The sequence below is a fragment of the Talpa occidentalis genome, unplaced genomic scaffold (assembly GCF_014898055.3).
Source record: "Talpa occidentalis isolate TD23 unplaced genomic scaffold, MPIMG_talOcc4v2.1 talOcc4.12, whole genome shotgun sequence".
NCBI classification, from domain to species: Eukaryota; Metazoa; Chordata; class Mammalia; order Eulipotyphla; family Talpidae; genus Talpa; species Talpa occidentalis.
This window is the reverse complement of record NW_023601212.1, coordinates 24,829,681-24,847,359: the sequence shown is the minus strand read 5'-3', so window position 1 is coordinate 24,847,359 and position 17,679 is coordinate 24,829,681. Positions and strand designations below refer to the sequence as shown.

The window sequence follows — 17,679 nt, the reverse complement described above, 5'->3', positions numbered from 1 at the left end:
GTTGCTCTTGCATTAGGAACTTATCCTTTAAAAAGTAATTATCAAGCTCTTCTTTATATGGTTATAGAACTCACTAACAGAATTTTCTTCTCTGTACTCAGAAAACAGTCGAGCGAAGAGGATATGAGCGTGGTGCAGACATGGAAAAATGAACAGCCTATACTAGGACCCACTGGGTTGATGATGGGGAAAGGCAACATAACATTAAAAAGAAAACACACACATCATATTTGAATACATTCCTGTATACTCAGAGACCAACTCTTAAGTCACCTAGTGCCTGCACATAGGGGAAACATTAAGGGAGCCGTTAACTTCGGTACCCACATTGGGAAAAGTTGTACTGTGATACCCAGTAAACAAACAAAAACTCTGAATTCTTCAAATTTCTCTTACAAAGCTTCAACAGAAAAACTTAAAAGACCATTTTCCAGGAAAAAAGTGATGTGTTTTTTTATTCTTGAGCACCATGGTACGTACCTTGGCTTAACCTGAAACCTAAGAACGCAAGCTCTGTGTCACTAGCAAAAACACCTGAGTTGCTTCTTCATTTTATTTCCTGCCCTACAGGGCTAAGTCTGGTCAGAATAGGTGTCATTTCCTGAATGTTATCAAGGATAGGTTAAGGCAGAAACAGGATTTCCCAGCCCTCACACAAAATCATAAAAGCCCCATACCCTAAACAAGCTTGTAATTAGGGTAGCAATATGAATTTAAGTCCTGGTGTACAAATTTTAGCATCCTTGAAAAGGGAGGCGTCATGTACCTAGGTAACATGTGGTATGCAACTACTTAACTGGTGAAATTAGAATCTGGGTCAGGCGCATACGAGCAAAAGGTAATAATTCTTTTAAGGTGGAATTTCTCAACCTCTATAGAGCTATGTTTTGACAGTAAATGTGCAGGGAGGAAAAACAGGAGAGAGGGGAGTTATTTCTCAAACCCCTAGGAGTTCTCCACATCCGACTCATTACAGAAACATACACAAGTCTTCTTTCCCACTCCTTACAAATACATTATTATCCTACCTCTATTGTTGAGGTCAAAAACTGATAGAAATAAGAAATTTAACACATGTCTATGATGCACTTCAACCTCGAATGAATATATGTGCCATTACTGTGCCAGATGTGGGATAAAAAAAAAAGACAAGTCCTTAGAGGACTCACAGTTTAGGAGCAGGTGCTAACGGTACATCCTGACTTGTACAAATCAAAACCAATTCAAACTGAAAGTATACTACAGTGTAAGGAAAAAAGACAACTGAATCAGGTATAACCTCATTACTGACCAGACAGATTGCAGCATCCTAGCTGATACCCCCGCAAAGCCCTCTGCTTTTAAGTTTCTCCGGCCTTCAATTGCCAGATTCCTCTCCAGAAGTCCGCTTTCAAGGAAACTCACCCCTCCTCGGGAAGCTTCAAAGCCTCCTCACCATTTATCACTCGAGTTCAAACACTTCTTCAACTTAAAGTTTTCCATAGGCTAGCCTCACTTACCTGTTCAACTTTTATTTCACGTTCAACATGGCTCCCTTCTGCCAATCCCTTTTGGAGGGGGGAGGACGCAAACCTAATTCCACTGCCTACTCCACTCCTCGAGGCAGCCGTTATTCTAAGCAGTCTCTAAAAACATGCTTTTCCTCTACCGCCAATACGGTCCTACTCATTTTCAGAACTCGGCATTAGCAGTTTCCTTCCAAACGGCAGGTATGCCCCACGACATCCTGAACCAGATGTTTATCTTCCGAGCCACCCTTAGCGAAACCAGAGGGTATCGCCTGCAGTTTGGGGCCGGGCGTCCCAACGCTGTACCTTTTCAGAGAGGGAGAGCGGGTGTGGAGCGCCTGCAAACTATGGATCGGAAAATGAAGGCAGCAGAAGGGCGAAAGGCAAGCACCGTGCTGCGTACTTTCAGGCTTTTCTTTGGAAGTAGGGAGAGTTGGGGAGAGAAGACGCCAAGAAACGAATTCTGGAGGAAGGGCAAAAGCAACCCAAGATGTTCCCGGGGTAGGAAGGTAGATGTTCCCGGGATGGGGGGCCTGGGTAACGGGAGGGCTTGCACAGCATCCCCGGGGGAGGACAGCGCGAAACAAAGAGGCTGGGAGTTGGGAGATAAGTGGAGAGGATTCAAGAGATCCGGGCATCTCCGCAGGTCGTGAAGTGAGGAAATGAAAGGGGATCTGAGGCGTCCCTCCGGGACTGACCTCACCCCCGGGATGTGATTCCCAGGGGGCCGAGGGGGCGCCCTAGAAGGCTGTGGGGCGAGCGTTTACCGGGCATCGCTTCCAAGGGGGCGCGGGGGCGGGGAGGTGTTTTTGAGTGGGATCCTCTCCCAAAGGGAGAAACGGTTCCCCAGGGCAGGGGTCTTCGAGAACGTGAATCTTGGGGAGCCGAAAACCTTAACGCTTGGAAACACCGGCATCTTCCAGCCCCGTCCCGGCTTCCCGACACACTCACCGCGTCTCCACCAAACGCCACCGCTCCAGCTGCAGCTACCGGCCGGCGCAGCCGCACTGAGCGCGCACGGCCCCACGTGACTCGGCCCAGAGTCCGCCCCCCACGTGACTGAAGAACACGCCCATTCCCGCCTCCCTCGCGGCTCCCCTGTGCGCGTGGGCGCTCGCCCCGCCCCCCCTTCGCAAGATGGCGGCGCCCAGCTGTAAGGTGCCGGGCCTCTGGGTCCGGGCTACTGGGCAGCGTTCAGGGAGTCTCTTTGCTCTTGGGTCAAAGCCATTTTGTAACGTCGCTGCTGCCTCGAGGTCCCTGGATGCCCAACAGTTAGCAGAGAGGCTCCGAGTCCAGAAACGGGAACAAAAGTCGAAGAAGGAGTCGGTGAGTCCGGAAGGACCACAACTCCCAAGAGGCTGTGTTGTCTCTGATTTCCCTGGTGGGGAGTGAGGTAGGAAGGGTCTGTTGACAGATGTCGGCAGCTATCTGGTAAATGTCGAGTAAATATCAAGTAAATGGTGGGAGAAAGCGGAGGGGAGAGGTCAGTAAGCTGTGGGCTGGGTTTTGGCTTCTGCAGAGCTACTTAGGTAAAGCAGACATGGACCCCTGCCTTCAAATTACTCGGGAAGGCGCGAGTCTAATACAAAGAACAGTCTTTCTCTACTCAAATTCTTGCTCTGACTTATTGAGGATCTTCCCTACCTCTTCCTCACCAGGCATTTCCCGCCGCTCCTCTTCCCGTAGGTGCCCACAAACCCTGTTCAGCGGAGAGTGCATGAACTAGTGCGGTTCACACAGCAACTGCAGCGAGTTCACCCCAACGTGCTTGCTAAGGCGCTGAGCCGAGGGATTGTCCACCAGGATAAGGACCTTGTGGTCATCAATAAGCCCTATGGTCTCCCTGTGCATGGTATGGATCAGGTTGGGGGGGGTTGTGGCGGTGCAAGGGGAGTACTGGTGCTGCTTTCTGTTAAAGCTGGAGGTAAGTGCACAATTACCTGTGGTATTCTCCGAAGCCTGCATTCAAAATAATTAAACTTCCGTTGTGGAATATTGTCCTATACAAGGTACTATCGAGAACACATATGAATTATAGTCCCCACCTTCCATATAGCTGGCAGTACAGTGATTCATGAAATGCACTGTATACAGACCTTTACAAGGATTGCTGTAGAGAAATAACAAAGCCTAGATGGTTATTTTGCCATCAAAACTGAGAACTATGTACCCCGCCTGCTGCTCCCCTCAGCAGTGTATTTCAGTAGATCCACCTGTTCTGCTTCCCACTCTGTTTCTGGGGAATCCTCTCAGGCCCTCCCCCCAACCCTTCCACCCCCGCACCTCTGGCCTACACCCCATTTCTTGTATGCATACATAAATTTAAAAAAACCTGAGAACTAGGAAATAACATAAGGAAAAAAAGTGTGTGCACACTATTTCCCTTTTAACAGCTCTGTAGTATTCTCTGTGTGTGTATAACTAACAAAACTCCCAGTTGCCTAGAATTTAATGGACACTCAAATGTTTTAAAATAAATGTTGCGGGCCTCCCCGGTGGCGCAGCGGTTGAGCGCTGGGTTGCGAAGCTACCCGCGGCCTCTGCGGCGCCGGTTCGATCCCCGGCTGCTCCCCGGCCACCGGAGGAGGGTCCCACATGGCGCGCAGACCTCTCCTGCCGCCCGCTGCTCCCCTCAGCAGTGTCCTTTGGTCCTTCTGCCTGCTCTGCTCCCCGCTCTGGCTCTGGTGAATTCTCTCACCCTCCCGCGCTTCTGACTGTACCCAGTGCATGTATAAACAAAACAAACAAACCAGCAAACAAATAAATAAAGCATGCCTCTATTAAAAAAAAAAATTAAAAAATAAATAAAATAAATGTTGCATGTAGTTTTCAGAGACAGGTGGATTGAGTCGGGAATGATAGAAAAAATTTATGGAAAGGCTTTTGCTGAGGAGGCATATTTTAGCAAGAAGAGGAATGTTTTGTGTGAGTTATGGAGAGGATTGTACATAAAGTTAAGGAATTAAGTCAGACATTGCTAAGTACTTTTGTGTGTTTTTTCTCTCTTGATCCTTTAATAGCTTCTTGTTTTCTTATTCCCCATGAGATAATTATTCCGTAGATATCTACATTTTATAGATGAAAAAACTGAAAGTTGAAACAAGTCAGTATGTCAAATGATTAGTTCAAAGGGAATGTAGAGGGCCTCCCCTGGTGGCGCAGCAGTTGAGCGCTGGGCTGCGAAGCTGCCCACAGCCTCTGCAGCTCCGGTTTGATCCCCCGCCCCTGGGTCCCACATAGCTCGCAGACCTCTCCTGCCGCTCCTGCCGCACTGCTGCTCCCCTCAGCAGTGTGTTTAGTCAGTCTGCCCGTTCTATTCTCCACTCTGGCTCTGGTGAATTCTCTCACCCTCCTGTGCTTCTGACTGTACCCAGTGCTTGTATAAATAAATAAATAAATCTTTAAAAAAAAAAAAAAAGGAGGGGGGGAATGTAGAGTAGAACCCGGGACTGTCTCACCTCAGAGCCCATCTTTTTATCTCTTATGTGATGCCTCAGCATGGCTTCATGGTCTTGTATTTCTCACTAAAGTTTACATGGCAAATTGTCAAGCCCTTCTTTATATAGTGAAATATCAGACCTCCTCATTTTGATTGTCAGTTTTATTATTTTTGTTTTTTTGTTTTTTTTAATAATAAATTTTATTTTTATATTCCCCATACAATTGCAACCCCCCCATTTTGACCCCAATCCCTCCCCTCCCGCCACCCACCCCCCAAAAAGTGTCTCTGGTTCATAGTTTTTTGTTGATTTTGATTTTCACTTTCTTATAGTTAGATTGTCAGTTTTAATATGAGTACATAAATAGATTTGTTTTCTAAATGTCTAAGAAGACAGTCCTTATATATGTGGTTACGTAGGTGTCTTATTAAAATGCAGATTTTGGGCCTCCCCGGTGGCACAATAGTTGAGCGCTGCACTGTGGAGCTGTCCGCAGCCTCTGCAGCACCGGTTCGATTCCCCGCCAGCCAGGGAGAACCCCACATGGCGCGGCAGACCTCTCCTGCCTCGCCCGCTGCTCTCCTCAGCAGTGTCTTTGGTCCGTCTGCCTGTTCTGCTCCCTGCTCTGGCTCTGTTGAATTATCTCACCCTCCCGTGCTTCTGACCTGTACCCCAGTTCTTGTATAAAATAAATAAAATCTTTTTTAAAAAATAAAATAAAATGCAGATTTTGACTTAATGCTATGGATTGAGGGTTTGAGATTCATTTCTGGCAAACTCCATAGACATACTGATGTTGCTAGACTACAGAAAGCATTGATAGTTAATCATTAAGAGTTTTTATCACAAGAAAAGTTCTTTGATGGGATCTTTTCCTGGCTGCTCACACTTCTGGCTTTTCCCTTCTTAGGTGGCCCTGGGGTCCAGCTCTGCATCAGTGATGTACTGCCTATCCTGGCAAAGATCCTTCATGGCCACAAAGCAGAGCCCCTGCATCTGTGCCACCGACTGGACAAAGAAACTACAGGTGTAATGGTGTTGACCTGGGAAAAGGAAATGGCGCATCAAGTCCAAGAGTTGTTTAGAAGCCGCCAGGTGGCAAAGAAGTACTGGTATGAATCCCAATGATAGTGATAAAGTGGTTTAAATAAAGACATTCCATTCATTTATTCAACCATTCATATACCAAGAACTTCAGTTAATGGGAGGCACTATACTTGGGTGTGTGGGCATGTAAAAAGTATATAAAACAGATTAATTGCTGGGCCTCCCTGATGGCACAGGGGTTGAGTCTCAGCGCTATCAAGCTGTCACCAGCCACTGCGACCTGAGTTTGATCCCTAGCCAGGGAGCTGACCCACATGGCACAGCAGACCTCTCCTATCTCTCCTGCTGCTCCCCTCAGCAGTGTATTCCTCCTGTTCTGCTCCCCACTCTGTCTCTGGGGAATCCTCTCAGCCCCATACCTCTGGCCTATACCCCAGTTCTTATATGCATAAATAAATAAAAATAAATCTTTAAAAAAAAAACCCCAAAAAACAGATTTAGTGCTCAGAATATGGGAGTCTACTAGAATAGGGATTCTGTGATGAAGTACCAGGTAGTACATTTCTGTGATTGACCCAAAAGAGGCATAAATGTAAGACAGATTAACACCTGTTCTTAATTATGGCTATACATAAAAATTATTTATACAAATAATAGGTAACTTCAGTATGTGGTAAGGAAAAAACCCTTGGAAAATCCACCCACTCTACTATTCTAGTTTTTTCCCTTGGGGTAGCAACCAGTTATTTGCTTGGTTTTTTATTCCTCTGCTTTGTACTCAGTGTATTTACATACTTGTTAAGTATACATTGTGTGTGTGTGTGTGTGTGTGTGTGTGTGTGTGTCTCTATTAGATTTCCAATGTATATTGCACTTTCTTTTCCCACTGAACTCCTTATTTCTATGTCTTAGGGCTCTTTCCATGTTGCTGCATATAGGATTATCTAAGTTTTTTTTTTTTTAAAGAATTATTCCTTTATTGTAAGATTTTTATTTATTTAGTTTGTGTAGAAGAACTGGGATATAGGCCAAAGGTTTTGGGGTGAGAGGATTCACCAGAGACAGAGTGGGAAGCAGAATAGGTGGCTCTACTGAAATACGCTGCTGAGAGGAGCAGCAGGCAAGACAGGAGAGTGTCATGTGGGTCAGCTCCCTGGCTAGGGATCAAACTCAGGTCACAGTGGCTGGTGACAGTTTGATAGCACTGAGACTCAACCCCTGCACCACCAGGGAGGCCCTAAGTTTTTTGGTTTTTGTTTGTTTGTTTTTTAAGATTTATTTATTTATTTATACAAGAACCGGGGTACAGGCCAGATGCACGGGAGGGTGAGAGGATTCATCAGAGACAGAGCGGGGAGCAGAACAGGCAGACTGACGAAACGCACTGCTAAGGGGAGCAGCGGGCGAGACAGGAGAGGTCTGCTGCACCATTTAGGACCCTCGCCGGCTGGCCGGGATTGAACCAGCACTGCAGAGGCTGTGGACAGCTTCATAGTGCTGCGCTCAACCACCTGTGCCACCAGGGGAAGCCCAGGCCCTAAGTTTTTGAATGGAAAAAAGATATATGAGCAAAAATGAAACCACTCCTGTTGTCGTATATTCAATTTCCTTTCCCAAAGCAAATCATTATTACTAGCATCTCGTGTAAACTTCCAGAGTTGTATACTGGGCTTTTTTAAGCATATTATCATATGGCAGCATATTTCGCATTTTTTCCCCCACTTGGACAGTAAACCTTGGAGAGCATTGTGAGTTGTACAGTTAGAGCTATTTCTAATGGCTATGTAGTATTCCATGTTATAGATGTATGGTAATTTCCTTATTGGTGGGTATTTAGATATGGTCCCATTTTTCAGAACCTATTGCAAACAATATGTGAGTCTATCTTTAGGACAAATTGCTAGAAATGGAATTTCTGGATCAAAGGGTACACATATTTAAAATTTTAATAGTTACCACCCATATTGCTCTCCCAAGTGACGGTCCATTTATTTTTTTTTTAAAGATTTATTTGTTTATTTATTTATACAAGCACTGGGTACAGTCAGAAGCACAGGAGAGTGAGAGAATTCACCAGAGCCAGAGCAGGGAGCAGAGCAGGCAGAAGGACCGAAGTACACTGCTGAGGGGAGCAGCGGACAGCAGGAGAGGTCTGCGCGCCATGTGGGACCCTCCTCTGGTGGCCGGGGAGCATCCGGGGATCGAACCAGCGCAGCAGAGGCTGCGGGCAGCTTTGCAACCCAGTGCTCAACCGCTGTGCCACTGGGGAGGCCCCGTGATGGTCCATTTTTACTTTCACTAGCAGTGATGAGTATTCAAGTCCCCTTATAACTGGCCATTGCATTTTTTAAAAGGTTTTCAACTCTGATAGTTTTTTTAAAAAAAAGACAGATTTTACTTTCCAGTTCCCTGTATACTAGCGATGTTGGCTTTCTTTTTATATATGTTGTCTATTTGAATTTCCCTTTCTGTAAACAGTGTTTCTTGGGCTGTTATTTTTCAGTTGGGTTGTTTATTCATTTCTACTTGTTTTATAAGTATTCTTTTTATATTTTGGATGTTGGTCCTTTTGTATTACAGATTTTCAGATACTTTTTGATCTAGGGAGCATTTAAAAATCTGTGTGCTTGAGACCCACCCACAGCTTCTGATTCATAAGTTAGGTGGGTGTGAGGATTGGGCATCTATGTCTTTAAAAAGCTCCACAAATGACTTTGATGTGGAATCACACTTAAGAACAATATTATAAAAGATCAGGGATAATGGATGAAGTTTAGCATAGTGGCTAAGAGCTTAAAAAGATCTGTGTTCATCTTTCAGCTGTGTCATTCAGCAGTGTGGGCTCTGAGGCCAGTTACTAAACTTTTCTAAGCTTTGTTGTCTTCAAATGAGAAGTAGGAAGAGTAGGCTTATGAAACAGCTACGTGAAGCATTGCATGTGAAGTGTTTAACACAGTACTAAGTCATAACAAAAGCTGAAAGATAGGAAAATCAAAATTATTAGGTATACAAGTAATCAAAATGTAAGTTTATTTAAAACAGTGTATTATTTATGAAAATTGTCTGAATTGGTAACCATTTTCAGGATCAGACTTCAGAATAGTTGAAATCAGTTAATTGGGATGAATGATTAAGATGGAAAGACAGAAGAAGTGTGTTCCAGATGGTGGGAGTAGTGTGCATAAGGAATAGCACAGGCGGTCCCATGTGAAGGGGGCAATGGTGGCAGCTAATAGACTGGAGCCTAGTTATGATGATCTTTCATCCCAGGAAGAAGTAGTAGAACATAATATGCGACTGATTAGCATTTGCTAACTTACCATGATAGCGACTTATTTTATTATAGTTATTTGAGTCTTCTTACTAGACTCTGAGTTGCTCTAGAATAGAAATTTTTGTTTTGTATGTCTATATATTTTTAGCACCTCCCTAAATCAGTGCTTGTTTACATCCAGTAAATATTTACTGACTGGACTTCTAGAGCAGTAGGATGATGGCATTAGGAAAGGTGTCCCAGTAGTTACCCCTCAGGCTAAATGTGCCCCTTTCTACCAGCCTGAAGTGGGCTGTCCAGGGTGGGAAGTGTTATATCTGAGGGACTTTTGATCCCATGATCAGTGATTCTGTGATAGGTCATCAGGAGGACTTCTCCATGATTGACCTGGAAAGGTATAAATGTAAGGATAGATCGATACAGTCTTCTACCTGTCTGTGGTGTGATGACAGGAAACTCCAGCAAAAGGGATTCAGAAAGAGTTACTGACTTGCGGTTGTAATTCCTGAGCACAGTTCCTCCCTGTTTTACCTCCCTGGCAGAGAGGGCAGGAGTGCTCCATTCGATTCGTTCATTCCTCTATTTCTTCATGTCATATGCAGTCAGAATTTCACCATTTTTCTATTATTTAAGAAAGATAACCAAAATGTGGAACCATATTGTCCTAATTTTTATTTTAAACTATACATAATTATTTTTGAAGACTAGAATAAAATACCATGTTATTAATAGAATATTTTGTTTTCCTGTTGTTTTTTTTTTCTCCCAGATATTCTACAGTTAACATGTATTACTTTGGTAGTAAAAAAGATATGTTTGTAAGAATAATATCAAGTTCCCAGGCTAAACACTATACCAAGAGATTGCATGGGATACTTTGATCTTTAGGACTAACACATTAGTGCAGAAGGTCTGGTGTTAAACCTCTAAGTAGCTGATCCAAGGAGCACCTCATTCACCTGTAGCTTAAGCAAGGGTATGTGTCACCCCTAGGGCCATCACCGTGCATGTACCGGTACCCCCTGCGGGAGTCGTGGATATCCCCATCATCGAGAAGGAGGTGCAAGGCCAGCAGCAACACCACAAGGTGAGTGAGCAGCCTCTCTGAGGGCTGGGACGTCTGTTCTTCCTTGGAATCATGTCTTGATTTCTTTGGCTTCAGATGACGCTCGCCCCAAGCTACCGCATGGACAATGGGAAAATGGTGAGGATGCGGACCAGCCGGAACTCGCATGTGGCTGTGACTCAGTACCAGGTGCTAAGCAGCACCATCTCTTCTGCCCTTCTGGAACTCCAGCCTATTACTGGTGAGAGTCCCCATTCCACAGTGGGATGGCAACCCATTGCTGATGAGCTTTGTCCAGGGCCTCAGACTGGGCTCTGCTCTTGTTCTGACCCATCAGTATTAGCGGGAGAGGCTGGGATTGTGACTGACTTGAGAGTGTACCTCTGGTGCTAATCTGAGGGTGGGACAACTGGTAAAAACAGTGGGTAGCAGAAGAATATAAGTAGTTTGATCACATTTATTTAAGAATGTGCAAAGCACTTCCTCAAGAAATTAAAGTAGAATTACCATAAAATCTAGCAAACTATTTCTGGGCATATACCCAAAAAACTGAAAGTAGGCACTCAAAAAGATGTTTATGCACCAGTGTTCATTGCAGCATTATTCACGGTAGCCTAAAGGTGAAAGTGACTCAGCTGTTCGACAGATGAATGGATAAACAAAATGCTGTATGTACTTACAATGGAATATTATTCAGCCTTAAAAAAAGAAGGAAATTCTAACACACACGCAACATAAACAGCCCTTGAAAATAGCTGAGTGAAATATGCCATTGTTGGCAACAGAAGGCAAATGTATGATTCCTTTTATGTGAGTTTCCTGGAACTCAAATTCATGAAGACAAAGGGGAAAAGTGGTTAGTAAGAGTTGGAGGGAGTTAGTGTTTGAGAGTTTCAGCCTGGGAGATGAAAAATTTCTGGGACTGAATGCCATGGTCACATCAGTGGTACACATTGAATGTACTTTATGCCCCTAAATGGTACACTTAAAAGTGTTTAAAATGTTATATGTTATGTTATATGTTTTATGTTTATATGTTATATGTTTTACCACAATAAAAAGTAAATGTGCAAGGCAGTACTATTTAGTGTTATCGTTAAATTATTAAAAGCATGCTGACTATAGAGCCCAGGTTGATGGGCCCAGGAGGGGACTCAGAGACAAAACAGTATCTGTACTGTTGATTTCCTGAGCTGTTGGTGCTGCATAGCTTATAGTTTGTGCTGATATCCTTTATACCTTACTGCTTTGGGGGCTCTGCCAATTTTTTTTTTAAGATTTATTTATTTATGCATACAAGAACTGGGGTACAGGCCAGAGGTGTGGGGGGTGAGAGGATTCACCAGAGACACAGTGGGGAGCAGAACAGGCAGATTGACTGAAATACACTGCTGAGGGGAGCAGTGGGCAAGTCAGGAGAGGTCTGCTGTGCCATGTGGGTTGCTCCCTGGCCAGGGATTGAACTTGTGCTTGCAATGGCTACGGAAAACTTCATAGGTTGCGTCTTAACCCCTTGTGCCATGAGGGAGGCCCGGCTCTGCCAGTTTTACTGAGCTTTGATTTAATATGATTAGAAGCAGTGTTGCCGATGGCATTGTTTCTCATAAGTTTTCTCCTTTTTTTTTTTTTTAAGGAGTAAAACATCAGCTTCGAGTTCATCTGTCTTTTGGGTTGGATTGCCCAATCCTTGGTGATCACAAGTACTCAGACTGGAATAGACTGGCCCCCCAGGTAATATTGGTGTGAACCAATATGCAACAGAATAAGGTAGAGGACTTCGCTTTCCCCTTATTAAAACCCTGAAGTGAGTCACACAAATAATGTGTTGATTGTCTTCAGACACAGTACCGTCCTGGTTGTGTAATGTATAGGAAGTTCTTGGGTGGTTAGCTACTGTGCTCATGAAACTGCAGGATCTATAAGTAAAACTTTCCTCTTTAGTAGGGGTGGAGACTCTAAAAACTTGAAGCAGCCTTGGTGCTACTACCAAAGAACCCTGGCAGAAATTGCTTTGACTTTTGATGTAGCCCATTCTCTGGGAATTCCAATAAATCACCAGCTATTGCCTCTCTGATGTGGTTTTTCTCCTGCCTGGGTTCTGAATCCTTCCTAGAAAAGCCCCTGAAGCCAGCTCGCTCTTCTAGGCCTGCCTCAGAGATATTGCAGGTCTGCTCCAGACTACTGCCCTAAAGCAAATATTGCAATAAAGAGACTTAGGCATAAATTTTGGTTTTCCATTACATATAAGTTATTTTTCTACTATACCGTAGTCTCTTTTCTTTTTCTAAAGATTTATTTATTTATGCATACAAGAGCTGAGGCACAGGCCAGAGATGCAGGGGGGTGAGAGGATCCACCAAAGACAAAGTGGGGAACAGAGTAGGCAGATTGACTGAAATACACTGCTGAGGGCAGCAGCGGGGGAGACAGGAGAAGTCTGCCTCACCATGTGGGTTTCTCCCTGGCTGGCCAGGGATCGAACTCGTGCTGTGGATTGCTTCATAGTGCAGTGGTTAACCCCTTGCACCACCAGGGAGGCCCCTATACTGTAGTCTTAAGTGTGCAATACATTATGTCTCAAATCTGCCTTAATTAAAAAATACCTTAATTGCATAAAAATGCTAACCCTCATCTGAAGCTTAAGTGAATTGTTTTTTTGCTGGTGGAAGGCTGATGGCTAGATGCTGATGGCTGCTGACTAATCGGGTTGGGAGTTGCTGAGGACTGGGGTGGCCACTTCTTCAAATAAGAGAATAGTGAAGCTTGCTGCATCAGTTGATTCTTTCTTTCATAAAAGATTTCTCTGGAGCATGTGATGCTGTTTAGTAACAGCTGAGCTTCTTTCAACATTGGAGTCAATATTCATAAACCCTGCCTTGCTTTATTAACCACATTTATTTCACATTCTAAATCTTTTGTTGTATTTCAACAATGTTCACAGTATCTTCACCAGTAGATCCCATCTCAAGAAAGCACTTTCTTTGCTTACCCATAAGAAAATTTCTCATCCATCCAAGTTTATCAAGAGATTGCAGCAATTCGGTCACATCTTCAACTTTCACCTCTAATTCTAGTTCTCTTGCTCCTCCCACCACATCTGCACGTACTCCCTTCACTAAGTCTTCACCTCTCAAATCATCTATGAGGCTTCTACTAAACTTCTATAATGTTGATATTTTGATCACCTCCTATGAGTCACAGCGCTGTGCTCAACTGCCTGCGCCACCAGGAGAGGCCCACAGATTTTTTTTTTAATTTATTATGCATAGAAGAACTAGGGTGTAGGCTGGAGGTTTAGGGGGTGAGAGGATTCACCAAAGACAGAATGGGGAGCAGAAAAGGCAGATCTAATGAAATACACTGCTAAGGGAAGCAGTGGGTGAGACAAGAGAGGTCTGTTTTGCCATATATGAGTAGCTCCCTGCCCAGGGATCACACTTAGGCTGCAGCAGTGATAGTGCTGAGACTTAACCCCTAGGCCGCTAGGGAGTCCCCAAGTCACAAGTTTTTAATGGCATCTGCAATGATGAATCCACTCCAAAAGGTTACTTATTTACTTTGCCCAGATCCGTCAGAGAAATCACAGGAGCTCTGACCTGGAGAAATATGTTTTTTAAAGGTTTGAAACAATCACTCCTTTTTTCATAAGCTGCAGGATGGATGTTGCGTTAGCAGGCACGAAAACCATGTGACTCTCCCTGTCTGTCTCCATCAGAGTTCTTGGGGGACCATGTGCATTGTCAGTGAGCAGTAATCTTTGAAAGGAATCTTTTTTTTCTGAGCAATAGGCTTAAACAGTGGGCTTAAAATATATAGTAAATCATGTTGTAAATAGATGTTTGGTCTACAGATTTTGTTGTTGTACAGAGTAGATTTAACATCATTCTCAAGTGCCCTAGGATTTTCAGAATGGTAAATGAGCCTTAGCTCATCTTAAAATCACCAGGTGTATTAACCCCTAACAAGTCATCCTGTCCTTTGAAACTTTAAAGCCAAGCATTGACTTCTTTCTAGCTGTGAACATCCTAGATGCATCTTGTTCCAGTCAAAGCCTGTTTTTGTTTACACTGAAAGTCTGTTTAGTATAGCCACCTTCATCAATGACCTTAGCTAGGTCTTCTGAGTAACTTGCTGCAGCTTCTACATCAGCACTTGCTGCTTCAGCTTGTATTTTTGTTACAGAGACAGTTTCTTTTCTTAAACCTCATGAACCAACCTCTGCTGGCTTCAGACTTTCCTTCTGTGGCTTCCTCACCTTCTTAGCCTTCATAGAATTGAAAAGAACGAGGTCTTGCTCTGGATTAGATTTTGGTTTAGGGGAATATTGTAACTGCTTTGATCTCTCCAGACCACTAAAACTTCCCTCATATCAACAGTAAGGCTATTTTGCTTTCTTATCATTTATGTGTTCACTGGAGCAGCAAAGAACTTATCCTTTGCATTTGCAACTCAGCTAACTGGCACATGCAGGCTAGCTTTCAGCCTGTCTAGTTTTTCAACATGCCTTCCTCACTAAGCTTCATAATTTCTAGCTTCTGATTTCAAGCGAGATACGTGTGATTCTTCCTTTCACTTGAACACTGAGAGGCCATTGTAGGGTTATTAATGGGCCTCACTTCAACATTGTTGTGTCTCCGAGAATAGGAGGACCAGAGGTGGGGGAGCTGCTTCACAGCTGGCCAGTGATGCAGTCAGAATGCACATAGCATTTACAGTCAAGTTCACAGTGTTACCTATTGTGGTTCATGGTGCCCTCAGGCAACTACAGCAGTAACATCAAAGATCACAGACACCCTCACAGATAGAATGATAATGGGAAAGTCTGAGCTATTGCAAGAATTACCAAAATGTGGCACCAACACATAAAGGGAGCACATGCTATTGAAAACATGATAGCAATAGACTTGTTCCACTCAGTTGCCACAAAACTTCAATTTGTAAAATTAACCAAAACAAAACCCCTGGGTATCTGCAAAGCTAAGTGCAGTAAAATAGGCTGTGCCTGTGCTGGGATTTCCAGGAGTGGGTGCTGGCTCCCCGTTAGCCTTTGAGTGGAAGCCTTCTGACCGGGAGCCTAGTCAGGGCCCTTCCCTGGACTTGCTCTCACGGACTCTCTTTCTCTGTGCAGAAGCTGCCCACAGGCACCCTGAAGAAGCTGGGGCTGCAGCAGTCCAAGGCTCGCCACATCCCCCTGCACCTGCATGCTCGCCAGCTCATCCTGCCTGCCCTGGGCTCCCGGAAGGAGGAGCTGAACTTGACTTGCAAGCTTCCTAGGTTCTTTGTACGCTCCCTGAGCCGCCTGGGCTTGGACATACCAAGTCAGGATCCAGAGGGGGACAGTGAAGCAACATACCTGGGGGCACAGTGAAGTCTTTGGGGGCAGTTGGGCCCCTGAATTCTTCAGTTTGTTCTATGAACTCTCCTCACTTCTGACTTGGGACAGACTCCAGCAGCGCCAGATGTGGCATGGCGAAGGAAGTTGGTTGCCTTGGGACTTTCACTGGAGACTGCAGTCTGTTTGGCCACACACACTATGGGAAAGCTAAGAGCGGGAGTGCCCTGCCCAGGCAGACTGGGCCAGCAACTGGACAAGAAGTAAAGCCCTGAATCTGAGATCAGCAAGTGCTTTCACCAACAATAAAGCTCTTGATGGATCAGGAAGGTTCCTGTGGTTGTAACGAGTGGGTTGGGTGACATCGAGGGAGTGTGGGGTTCTCTCCAGCTGCCACACGGCCCCTCCACACTCGTGATTGTGGAGCTGTGAGCGGGGTTTTGAGCAGCCAGGCTGGCAGATGACAGGTGGGGTGAAGGCTGTGGTGGGGCACACTCACTTCCTAAAGAGGGCAATGGTTGTTGCCATGGAGGAACAGATTTTCTAACTTTTTTCAGAGTCCAGAAACAGGTATCTATGTATATTGCCAACTAAAGCTCATTAAAAAAAAATCTCACATGAAAAGGGCACATATTAAAAAAACTAGCAACAACAAATGCTGGCAAGGATGTGGAGAAAAAGGAACTCTCCTGCACTGTTGGTGGGAGTGCAAACTGGTCCAATCACTATCGAAAGCTGTGTGGGGGTTCCTCAGTCTGCTAAAAATGGAGCTTCCATATGATCCAGCAATCCCACTCCTAGGTATTTATCCAAAGGACACAAAAACATTAATTCAAAAGGACACCTGCACCCTTATGTTGATTGCAGCACTATTTACAATAGGTAAGCTATGGAAGCAACCCAAATGCCCAAAAATAGATGACTGGATCAAGAAGATGTGGTACATATACACAATGGAATATTACTCAGCAATCAAAAAAGATAAACTCATGCCATTTACAGCAACATGGATGGAGCTGGAAGGGATCATGCTCAGTGAAATAAGCCAGAAAGAAAAAAGAAAATTACCAGATGGTCTCGCTCATAGCAGGAATTTAGAAAACCTAAATAAGGGACCAGGAAAAAGACTAATTATAATAAAGAAAAACCAAAATCAACAAGCAACTGTAAACAAGAGGCATGTTACAGAGGGGAGAAGGGAGTAGAATCAAAACGGGGGGTGGGAATTTTATGGGGATGATAACCAAGATGAAAATGCATACACTGTACAAAAATGAAAAATGTGAAAAATATATAAAATAAAAAAATAATCTCACACATACATACTTAGGCAGCCCAGCTACCATTTCCCAGTCTGTGTTTAAGGCTTTAATGGCCGTTCTAGAAATCTGGATCAGGGACTGGCATTGAGCTACATGTAGTATCTGCCCTTACCAGACTGTGGCATGACTTTGTATGTGATTAGGAGGGAATTGCTGGTTTTTAAATCTTTGTTTTGGAAGCAAACCTCCTATTTGTGGGTCTCAGGAAGGAGGGGGCCTTTCTAGACATCAGCAAGGGATGGAAATTGTCTTAATCTCCCTGTTCAGCTGATCCAACATGCTTCCCTTTATTTCTGGTGAGCAGTGCTGTCTTGCCAATAAATATGCTACATTATTTTGGGCTAAATTGAGAAAAATTGCAGTGACTTGGGAGTATCACCGAGAATGGCCTCTTTGCTGATGCCACAGCTTTCTAAACCCCCTTCTGTGTCTCCATGATAGCCTCTTAACCATTGCATAATGGATTTAACTTTAGATGCACAGACAAGATGTCTGTTTACACATGGCCTAGATAATACTCAGTTTCTATTTCTCAAGCCTTCTGAAGATAAAGTTATAAGTCACATGACACTTGGAAAATACTGATAACTGACTTTGATTTAGGGAGACAAATGAAGAGGACCCCTGGGCTTGTGTGTATTTGGAGAAACCCCAGGTATCTAGGAAACCTCCCCAAAGAGACCAGGCAGT

At 44.2% G+C, this 17,679-nt stretch overlaps 2 protein-coding genes across 6 annotated transcripts in view; one reads left to right on the top strand and one right to left on the bottom strand.

The window, feature by feature from the left end:
- Positions 1-2,564, bottom strand: part of FAM118B (family with sequence similarity 118 member B) — a 37,953-nt gene extending 35,389 nt beyond the window's left edge. For 3 of the 5 annotated variants that reach the window (XM_037505581.2, XM_037505580.2, XM_054693192.1), the window contains exon 1: positions 2,460-2,519. The gene's annotated coding sequence lies outside the window, so the exon portion shown is untranslated. Of the gene's footprint in view, positions 1-1,499; positions 2,414-2,459 lie in introns of those variants that run through there. The other 2 variants (XM_037505583.2, XM_054693191.1) reach the window with 2 other exon arrangements.
- A 65-nt stretch (positions 2,565-2,629) lies between these two features.
- RPUSD4 (RNA pseudouridine synthase D4) lies at positions 2,630-16,859 on the top strand. The gene is made up of 7 exons (XM_037505576.2): positions 2,630-2,834; positions 3,195-3,360; positions 5,859-6,060; positions 10,263-10,356; positions 10,432-10,576; positions 11,969-12,066; positions 15,464-16,859. Exons 1-7 carry the CDS (start codon positions 2,646-2,648, stop codon positions 15,701-15,703), a joined length of 1,134 nt encoding a protein of 377 aa, XP_037361473.1. The 5' UTR covers positions 2,630-2,645; the 3' UTR covers positions 15,704-16,859.
- The last annotated feature ends 820 nt before the right edge of the window (positions 16,860-17,679 follow it).